General features: G+C 44.4%; 1 protein-coding gene across 1 annotated transcript in view; it reads left to right on the forward strand.

Moving 5' to 3' along the window:
- Positions 1-11,271, forward strand: part of Zc3hav1 (zinc finger CCCH-type containing, antiviral 1) — a 52,174-nt gene that overhangs the window by 21,483 nt on the left and 19,420 nt on the right. The window contains exons 4-7 of the mRNA XM_055602076.1: positions 1,990-2,976; positions 3,236-3,334; positions 5,451-5,574; positions 9,575-9,749. Of these exons, the coding sequence (XP_055458051.1) occupies positions 1,990-2,976; positions 3,236-3,334; positions 5,451-5,574; positions 9,575-9,749 (1,385 nt within the window). The remainder of the gene's footprint in view (positions 1-1,989; positions 2,977-3,235; positions 3,335-5,450; positions 5,575-9,574; positions 9,750-11,271) is intronic.

Genomic DNA, 11,271 nt, shown 5'->3' on the forward strand with positions numbered 1-11,271 from the left:
TTCCTTCCTTCCTTCCTTCCTTCCTTCCTTCCTTCCTTCCTTCCTTCTTCCCTCCCTCCCTCCCTCCCTCCCTCCCTCCCTCCCTCCTTCCCTCCTTCCTTCTTCCTTCTTTGTCATTGTTTTTCTTTGTTTTTTGAGATAGGGTTTTTCTGTTTAGCCTGGCTGTCCTAGAACTTGTTCTTGTAGATCAGGCTGGCCTTGAACTGACAGAGATCTACCTGCCTCTACCTTCCTAGTGCTGGGACTACAGGTGTTACAGTTCAGCATGCTCTCTTACAGAACCCAGGACCACCAGCCCATGAGCGGAACCACAGTGAGCTGGGCCCTCCCACATCAATCATTAATTAAGACAACGCCCTAAAGCTGGGTCTTATAGAGGCATGTTTTCAATTGAGGTTCCTTCCTCTCAGAAAACTCCAGCTTGTGTCAGATTGACATGAGATTAGCCAGGGTGGGACTGTATTATGTGTTTGTGTGTGTAGCCACATGTGTGGAAGTCAAAGGACAGCTTACAGGACCCTCTTCCCTCGGGTTAAAGCCAGCTTTCTCAGGCTTGGTGGGAGGCATTTTCTTAATTATCGATTGATACAGGAGGGCCCAGCCCGTTGTGGGTGGTCCCACCCCTGGGCTTGTGGTCCTGGGTTCTATAAGAAAGCAGGCTTAGTGGCAGCCATCCTACTGGCTCTAGTTGTCTTTATAAAGTGGATTTGGAAAAGGGGAAGTTTACGAAGCGAATACAATACCAGACTCTAGGATGCTACAGTGACGCAATGAAGAAGTACATCGCCTGGTACTTGGGGATGGTTTATAGTTTACAGGGGACTTTGGCCCAGAATACTTCATCATTATCCTTCACAGGAAACTGTGAACAGTGGCAGATTTATTGTTTATTAACCTCACTTAAGGGTAAGGAAATGGTGCTGAGAAGTGTTAAGCAGCACCGTGAAGATTAAATCCAAAGCCACGCTTTCTGAGCTGAGCACAGCACATGCGCTCTATCTTCCATGCCATACTTTGAACACGGAGTGTCTGCAGAGGGGGTTGGTGTGTCCCATTGTGGCTTCACAGTGCGTGGGAAAGATGTGTATTTATTGTCACTTCTAGTTAAGCTAGGAGTTAGCCATGGTGACAGGAGGAGGTTTGCTCTTACTATGTACTGTGGGCCCCTTTCCTCTACCAGGACAGTACACACATGTTTTCATAAGCATACAGACACCACCCAACCCCTCCTTTCAAATGCCTTTCCACCACAGACATCACATATGTACACTAGCACCCATATTCCATGCACTGGGACACTCCTCTCTTCTCTGCTTCCCAACAAGTATGAGTCATCACTTCACTTCATCACTTTGACTTTAGTTTTTTGTATAATGTAGGATAGGCTAGCCTAGAACTTCCTGTGTAGCCAAGGCTGGATTCCTGCCTCAGCATACTGGAATTAGAGGCAAGAGCCACTGTGTCCGCCTTCAATTTTGACTTTTGGTAATAAGTTTGGGCACTAGAGGGTCTGGAGGAAGAACTTTAGAAGGTTTGTAGCTGAGATGAAATCATAGCTTGAGTCTATGATCACTTTACTGTTTGGTTTCAGGGTTAGAAATAATTATTCAAGTTTCCATAGTATAATGAGTGAGATCTCTGTGAGTTGTAGAAATTTTTCTCTAATTTTGCTCCAGTCTGTCTGTCATTCACTGTAGTAATGAAAATTAACTTAGGACTAGTCTGGAGACAGCCCATCTTAGGGTCTTGAGGGCTCAGGGACTCACTGAGTTCCAGGAGAGCAGGGGAAGCTTTGGGTCCTCTTCTCTTAGCCACAGACTCTCTTAGCCCTGGACTCTGCCAGGGTTTCAGCTCCATCCTAAGATTTGTAGCCACCAGTCAGGAAACTCAACATGATAGAACTCAGCTGACAAGGCTGGACAAGCAAAGAGGACATGGAGGTGGGAGCTGGACCTGAGCTTGAATTTTCTCTTTGGTTTCTCTTTCCAGCTTCCCATCCATATCGCAGAGGCGGGACACACAGAGATAGAAGCAAAAGCAGAGACCGGTTCTTTAAGAACAGCCTAGAATTACTCCCAACTGTCTCGCCAATGGGATCTGGTCCACCTAGCCCCGATGTCACCAGCCGTAAGGATTCCCTGGACGATGTGTCTGCAGATGTCACCCAGAAGTTCAAGAACCTAGGGACTCATGACCATGCACAGCTTTCCTCTGCCTCATCTAAGGCTGCTGGTCTCCGAGGATCCAGTCAAAGAGGAGCAAGCCAGGAGTTTTCAGAGAATGGGGATCCGGATGGTTTATTTTCTAGGAATCGTTCTGATTCATCCTCAAGTCAGGCCTCCGCTGTCTTTCCTTTTGACGCTGCACAGACACTTGAAGCTGTGACTATGAAAACGGGCAAGCTCTCTGGACACTACAAGAGTGAGGCTCCAGGCATCCAGCACGTCCCTTTTTTTAATAGTTATGTTGATGGGGTGACTATGGAAGGAACAACCTCAGGAATTCTTGGTAACAGGGCCACAGCCAATGGTCTGGGAGAAAAGGCATTACCTAGCAACCATCAGAAGAGTGCAGCTAAGCCTCAGGATCCCCAGACCACTGGCAGAATCACCAACAGCAGCCAAGACATGGCATTCTCAGGTGGTAAATACAGAGGAAGCACACTGTGGGCAAGTACATCTACCCATAATGCACCAAATCGCTCCAGTCAAATCATGGATGAAACTCCTAATGTCTCTAAAAGTGATGCCGCTGGCTTGGGCATAAAAGCAGCAGTCGCTGGGGTTCAGAATCTGAGAAGCCAGGTCCTGTTTGAGGAGACCACTGCCCCTGTACAGGCCAGCAAGCTGTCTCAGTCGCCTCCACCTTCATCAAGCCACAGAGTTGCAGCCTCAGGGACCCCTGGCAAGAACTCCGTGGGTGCCTCTGGGAGCCCAGCCAGTGAGCCTTCAAGGATGACCTCAGACTCTGCTGAGTGTAAGTCAGGCAGGGAACTCCCAAGGCAAGACAAACACAACCCCATGGCATTGAGTTGCCTGCCCAAGAATTGCAATCATTTCATAGCCGGAAGTCTCTAGGGTCCTAGTGTCTATATTCCAGTCTACAGAGGGGCTGTGTAGGCTCTCAAGAGCAGCCCGTGAGTCCCACAGTGGACATGGATGCGGGCCCCTATCCGACGTTTTCCTTGCCGTGAGGCTGGCCGACATGCCGACATGCATCCTCTTTTGTTTTGCAGATTCCCTGCGCTACATCACAAGCCCTGTATCTCCTAGGATGGATGATCATGGCCCAAAAGAAATCTGTCTGGATCATCTGTATAAGGGCTGTCTACGGGGTAAGTTTTCTGCAAGATGCCTTTAGCCGCTGTGAATACTGCTGCCAGGAGCATGGCATGCAGCGGTACTTGTCTGAGACCATGCTGCTGCTTTTGAGTAATTTGAGGAATTGGATTATAGGGTAATTCTGTATGATTTTTGGAGAAAACATTTTTCATTGTGGCTCAGCTATTTTTCTCCTCCCTCTTCTTTTATTTCTCTTTTCTCTTCATTCTCTAAAAAAGAAATCTTTGACAGTATCATACATATATATTATGAATTTTATTTTCAAAAACATACCTACTGCCTCCTCTCATTCCTCTCTCTCACTGAACCTCCATTTTCCAACAAGTTCTCCCTGTATGTTCATGTCTTTCTTTCTTTCTTTTTTTTTTTGTAATGACCCACTGAGTTCAATCAGGACTGCTTGCATAAGCACGAGTGTGGGGTTATTTACAGAGGCACAGGTAGCTTATCAGTATCTACACCACTGAAGAAAATGACTGTCCTCCAGAACAGCCTTCTTCTTCCTCCTCCTCCTTTGTAGACCATGCTGACCTCAACCTCACAGAGATCTTCCTGCCTCTGCTATCATACCTGACCATTTATGCATTTTTAACCATATAAATCTCAAGTAGTGCCATTTTGTGACTGATTTCCAATGTGGTGCCTTTTTTATTTTAAAGTAGCCATGTGCTTGTAAACATTTTTACAGTAATTTAAGGGGCTGGAGAGACTGTGGCTGGCCTCTTCAGGTGAGGGGGGTTGTGACAGATATCTGGAATGCAGAACTGGGCCTTAGAAGCTTTCCGAATGGACAGGGTTGGAGGTAGAGAGAGGAAGAACTGGGATTTTACCAGACCATGTTGGGGAGACCCCCAGCCCCAGACTCCAGCGGAGCACTGCTCTTACAGAGGACCTGGATTAAGTTGTTAGCACCCACATGGCTGCTTAGAACCACCTGTAACTCCAGTTCTAGGGAATCCAGTGCCTTCTAGTGTTCATGGGCACCTCCATGCATGGTGTACATGAACTCATGCATGCGCACACATACACATGAAAAGTTTTAAATCATTAAAAAGGCCAGCAATTATATTTATATATTTATTCATATATATGACAATAATAGTTTTTAAAAGGCCATTAATTCAAAGTGGTCCAGAAGCTGAGGTACAGGAGAGCCTGGAAGGAGAAGAGATGATGTAAATATATGAAAAATTTAAAATAAAATAAGTAGCTGGGCGGTGGTGGTGTATGCCTTTAATCCCAGCACTTGGGAGGACAGAGGCAAATGGATCTCTGTGAGTTTGAGGCCAGCCTGGTTAGCAAAGCTAGTCCAAGACAGCCAAGACTACACAGAGAAACCCTGTCTTGAAGAAAAAAAAAATTTTTTTAAATTAATTAATTAATTAAGATAAGTAAAGCAGTTTAAGTGATTTAAGCATAACGTTGGTAATTTGGAAAACCATCTTCTGTACTTCTGTGGGCTAGGATTATAATCATACCTTACTCAGCAAGTGTCCATTCTAGTATCTTTTACCACTTGTACTGGGAGCATAAGCTTGCCAATGACTCAGTTTTTCTTCAGTGCCTGTAATTAAAGTGGGCATCAGAGTACCCATAAACAGGAAGATTGTCTAAAATCAAAGGCATGGCATCTGTTCCAAACTGGGAATCAGATACCGGCTTGAGGAACTCAACATTGCAATGAAATCCTAGTGGCGTGAGAGAACTTACTAGGATTCATTCTGGAAGAGAGCTCTCTTAGGCCAAGGCTTCAGAGAAAGACACGGAGCTGTCTATTCTAGAGAAGACAGCTGTTCTTCTAGGCCCGAAGAGGGCTTCTGATCCCCTCGAATTAGAGTTACAGATGGTTGTGAGCTGCCACACAGCTGGGAATCGAACCCAGGTCCTCTGGAAGAGCAGCCAGCTGAGCCATTTTTCCAGCCTAGATTTTATTTTCTGAGGGGCTTCCATGGGAACCAGAGTAAAGGACACACAACCCAGGTCGGGGCCAGAGTGAGGGGAAACGCCTGGCAGGTGGGGTAGCCTGACAGGAAGTCAGCAGTGCACTTGAACACTGAAGTTGAATTGGTTAGAAACTGGGCTGTTAACAACCCTTCTCTGTCGCCATAGCCAGGTGCAACAAGAGCCACTTCCATCTGCCCTACCGGTGGCAGGTGTTCTTGTGTGCCACGTGGATGGACTTCCAGGACATGGAAAACATTGAGCAGGCCTATTGTGATCCCCAGATTGATATGTAAGTTGGTGGCTGTCCTCTGACCAATGGGATCCACAGCTCGAGCAGGGGGAGGAGCTTCAAGCTCAGCATGTAGTACAACAGGCTGTGTAATGCTAGTGATTCTGGGTATATTTAGTAACTTGAGCGACATAACAGTGATGTGATTGTTTGCTCTGTAGGTGTGTCCTGCAGAAAAACACAGTACAGAGGTCAGTTCATACTCTCAATAGCCCATTACTATCAAAAACAGTAAACAAGACCAGGGAGACAACTTAGCAGACGGAAGGACAGTCCCCAAAGCCTGACAACCTGAGTTTGATCCCTGGAAGTTCTGAAAAAGCCACATGAGGTAGCCACATCTGGAATCCCAGAATTCCTCTATCTAGAAACCCAGGCTACACCACATAACAGGAGAAACAAGAAAAGCCCTATCTGAGTAAGGTACAAAGAGAGAACAGCTCCAGCAAGTTGTCCTCTGTCCACTACTTTTGTGTAGTGTGACATGTATGTCCATACCCACACACCAAAAAACAAAAACAAACAAAAAACACTAAAAGCTGGTGGTGGTGGCACACGCCTTTAATTCCAGCACTTGGGAGGCAGAGGCGGACATATATCTGTGAGTCTGAGACAAGCCTGGTCTACAGAGTTCTAGGACAACCAAGACTCTGTTACCCAAAGAGACCCTGCCTCAAAAACAAAACAAAACAAAACAAACAAACAAACAAACACACTAAATGAGAGCTGGGAAACAGTTTAGTTGGTAAGGGCTTGCCTTACAAGTATAGGAATCTAAGGTGTACCCCTCAAACCCATGCTTTTAAAAAGAGATACAGCCATGCATGGCCACACACACTTTTAATCCTAGTACTCGGGAGGCAGAGGCAGTGGACCTCTGAGTTTGAAGGCAGCCTGGTCTACAGAGTGAGTTCCAGGAGAGCTGAAAGCTGTACAGAAAAACCCTATCTCAAAATTAGTTAATTAACAATTTAAAAAAGCTAGACAGATATTGAGTTATTTCAGTGATAGAATGCTCCCCTGGCCAGCACAAGGCCCCGGATTTGGTCCTTGGCTCTTAGTAGGGGGACGGGGAAGCAGGGCTCATAGTGTGTTTATGATCCCATCCCTGGGGAGGGACAGACAGGTGGATCCTTAAAATATGCTAGCTACTCAGTCTAGCCTTGGTGAACTTCAGGCCAGCAAGACCTGGTCTTAAGATGTGGAGGGCTGGAGAGATGGCTCAGGGTTTAAGAGCACTGGCTGTTCTTCCAGAGGTCCTGGGTTCCAGTCCCAGCAACCACATGGTGCCTCCTAACCATCTCTAGTAAGATCTGGTGTCCTCTTCTGGCATGCAGGTGTTAAACATAATACATAAATCTTAAAAAAAGGAAAAAAAATACAAAGTGGGAGGTATCAGAATGATAGAGTCTTTAGTGTCTTTGACCTCTACATTCACGTACATTCGTGTATACACACACACACATTTTAAAAAGAAACACTGAGTGATTCAGAACAAATACAATTGGCTTAATTTAAGAGTGTAACTTGAAGCTTGGGTCAGTACAGTACAGTGCTGGAATTCAACCCCAGAACACACATCAGGTCTTGTTTATGTGTAATCTCAGTCCAGGGAAAGCTGTGGCAGGTGATTCCCTGCCTGGCCTACTTGGTGAGTTCCAGGTCGGTGAGAAACCCTGCCTCCAAAAGACTCTAGTGGATCTAAGTTTGACTTACAGACTCCACACACAAGTGCACATGGACCCCTCCACATACGGTTTGAATAATTCCAGTGTTCTAGATCAGAAGTTTGAGATGTACCTGTGTTTCTTGTGTGCCATCTCCGTGTTCTAGAGGCTTCCAAGAGAGTGGCTTATATTTCAGTGTTTGCTAGGGTTGGCATGGCTGATAGCCACATGAACACATTTACTTTTGGTATGCAAGAGGGAAGTATACAGGCTTTTCATTTGGTATGAAATTCAGAAAACTTTAGGTGTCCTGTGATGTTGCAGTCTGCCACTAGGGGCAGCATTAGCTGTTCTCATATGTAGATGAGACTGTTTTGGGTTTTGGGTTTTTTTTGCTTTGTTGTTGTTTTTTTGTTTGTGTGTTTGTTTGGCCCCCAACTCTGTTAGGTAAAACATGATTTTCCCTCTACATAAACTCAGTTTCTCAATGTTGAAAATACTGATATTTAAGAATAGAATTTGTTGTGGGGCAGTGTTTTTTGGTTTTGTTTTTCTTTTTTCTTTTTTTTAATACAAGACAGGGTTTCTCTGTGTAGCTTTGGCTATTCTGGACTCACTTTGTAGACCAGGCTGGCCTCGAACTCACAGAGATCCGCCTGCCCCTGCCTCCTGAGTGTTGGGACTAAAGGTGTGTACCACCACTGCCTGGTTTGTGGAACAGTGTTTACAATGTTCTTGGTCTTTCCTTCCCTGATTCCCTTACTCTGCGGTGACCAACATTGTCTTCCACTATTACAAAGATTCTGTGATCTTTCCCGATCCAGGACCCAAGTCCTTAAAACAGCAATTCTCAAACTTTCAACACCATTCACACTCCTGAAATGTATTGAGGATCCATGTATGTAAGTTACAGCTATCAGGATATCATATTAAAAATAATGCCTGGGGCCGGAAGAAGGCTTAGTGGATAAAAGTGCTTGCCATGTAAGGGGGATGAACCAAGTTCAGCTCCCAGAATCCACAGTGGAAGGAGAGAACTACTTCTAAGTGTAGTTCTCTAACCTCCATGTGTGTCTGTGTGCTTACCATACATGTGCATATATCATACACACATATATATATACCATATATATATCACACACACTCATGTTATATAAACACACATACATGCATATATAAATCATAAACATTATCTCATATCAAACCCACAAAATCATAATCACACAAATAAAATTAAATCTGATGTGAAATTATGAATTATGTAGCCTCTAGAAAGCTATTTTACACACATAAAAATAGGAAAGGGAAAAGACAGATTGTTGGGTTTTTGGTTTGGTTTGGTTTTGGTTTTTGAAATAGGGTTTTGTGTGTGTGTGTGTGTGTGTCTGTGTCTGTGTCTGTGTATCTGTGTGTCTGTAGCACTGGCTATTCTGTCCATGTGCTCATAGATCTGCCTCCTCTGCTTCCTGAGTGCTGGGATTAAAGGCATTTGACACCAAGCCCAGTCCTTTTTTTTTTTTTTAAGATGTTGTTTTAATATTTCTGTGATAACTTTGACCTTGCCAATCCTCCCATAGTTCTTATATTATTGAAACTATTTGATAAATGTCTTTTTTTACTTAAACAAATGAGTTCCTATACTAAGCCAAATATTTGTTTTATGAGTAATTTTATACTTTTTTGGTGGAGGGAATCATTTAACATTTTTTCCTTTATGTAAAGATTTGTTTTATTTTATCTTATGTGTATGAGAATTTTTGGCTGTGTTTGCATGTGTGGATTCCTTGGGCCTGGAGTTACAAATGGTTGTGAGTGAGTTATCATCTGAGGGTGGGAAATTGAACCCAAGTCCTTGTAACCACCCTGAGCCTTTGCTCTAGGCCACTAGTGGTTTTTTTGGGTGGGGGAGAATGAACACCTCTTTAAAATTATTTCTTTACTTGTCTGTTGTGTGCTATATATTGAGGCAAGGCCTTTCTACATAGACCAGGCTGGCCTCTAACTCACAGAGATCCACCTGCCTCTGCTCCCTGAGTGCTGGGTTTAAATGCACCACCACACCCAGCAGGAATATGTATAGTTTTTGGAAACCATTTCATATGTAGTGTAGACAAATTACCTGTCTGCATTTCAGTTTGTTTAGTATGTGTAAGACCAGGAGCTGTTCAGAGAACTCCCAGTGCCATTTAGGATGAAAGACGGAGAAATACAGAGAACATTTAAAGATCCATTGCAGCTCTAAAATGTAAACTCTGTGTTCCTGGTAGGGCTCACCGGTGTAGGAGACAGAGGTCATTGGTGTGTTTACTTAACATTCTGCCTTTCCCTCACAGTGTTTTAATAGGAAAGCATCAGATCAATTTCCAGAAAATGACTTGTGATACTTATCCCATCCGACGCCTCTCCACTCCTTCATCTGTTGAAAAGGCAGCTGATTCTGTCTTCACCACCAAGTGGCTTTGGTACTGGAAGGATGAATTTAATAAATATATTCAGTATGGGGATAAGGTGAGTACAATTTCCCCTTGAGGGGAAAAAAGTCAAAACTTTATTAAAATGTTTGAAGGCTCCATACCTGCCTACCCTTAGAGAGTGGGCATGGAAGGTGAAGATTTGTTATGAGTTTTTTGGGGGGTGAGTGAGGGTTGCATCCAGTTCTCGTTTCTGTTTCTCCACTTACTGTAAGTGGAATGAGAAACACAAATCTGTATTGTTTTTCACTTGGGAGACACAACTCAGTCATATGTCCCTCTTTCTCATTCTGAAGAAAGGCTGGAGCTGTGAACTAGCTTTCTGTGTATCAGTTCTAGATACACAGCCAGCAAAGAGGGTGATAATGGGGACTTAGGAGATGGTTAGAGAGAAGTGTCTCGATGGTTGTGCTAGCAGAATGTCTTCTTTTTGGTTGGGGAAAGTTTGAGACAGGGTTTCTCTGTGTAGCCTTGGCTGTCCTGGATTTACTTTGTAGATCAGGCTGGCCTTGAACTCACAGAGATCTGCCTGCCTCTGCCACTTTGAGTGCTTGGATTACAGGCGTAGAAAAATGTCTTAACCCTCTCCAACATACAAACCACATCTCCCACTAGTATTCAGTCAGAGTTAGGGCTTACAGGAACTTGAAGTATTGAACTAGAAGATTCTAGACTGACCTATATCAGGGACGTGGTAAGGAGGAATAGAAGCCTGGATAAGCTGAGCAGCTGTCCTTTTGTGTAAATGTTTCTTCCTCGAGGTTAAAATGGGTGGGGGTGGGAGGAAGAGAAAGGTCTTTGAGTCAAAGTGACTTGGAAAGAAACAAATGAAGCCAAGAGTAAAGACAAAGAAGCGTGTGAAGGGTCTGTGTAGTCAGAAGTGAGGGGCCGTGGCTCTGCCAAAGCAAAAAGAGGAACCCTACCCATTAGAGCCCCAGCACCTCTATGGGAAGCACCCTAACTGCTCAGTGGAGACATGCTGTTTCTGCAAAAGTGTTAAATAGAGGGACAAGGTGCAGCACAGTGCTTTCCAAGGTCTCAGTGGCACACACATTGCAGCAAAGAATCTTCCAAGGAACCTGAGTGAGCAGAGAGGAGCCAGGCAGAATTGCTGTTTTTGAAATGGACTAAGTGCCAGACCAGATATCTTGGTCCCCGTGTAGATCTGCTTTCTCCAAGGCCATGTAGAGCATCCTTGGAGCCGAGTTCTGTTCACAGTGGGTGCAGGCTCTGGTGACAGGGAACTCCCCAGACTCTTTTTTATGTTCAAGCCAAGTGTGATCATGTGAAAGGGCGGTTTCACAGAAGTGTTTCTTTCAAGTGCTGTGGGAATAGACATCATAAGCCCAAATTAATTAGTCTTGGGATCTAGAGCCAGCAGGATGGCTCCCTAAGGTGCCCGCCACAAGACCTGATGACCTGAGTTCCAGTTTCCCCACATAAATAAGTAAATGGAGTTTAAACGTTTAAGTGTGAATAGTTCTATAGATCACATTATTTCTTAAATTACATTTAGTTAGTTAGTTAGTTAGTTAGTTAGTTAGTTAGTTAGTTAGTTA

Source organism: Psammomys obesus, unplaced genomic scaffold (genome assembly GCF_907164565.1).
Source record: "Psammomys obesus unplaced genomic scaffold, mPsaObe1.curated_primary_1811, whole genome shotgun sequence".
NCBI classification, from domain to species: Eukaryota; Metazoa; Chordata; class Mammalia; order Rodentia; family Muridae; genus Psammomys; species Psammomys obesus.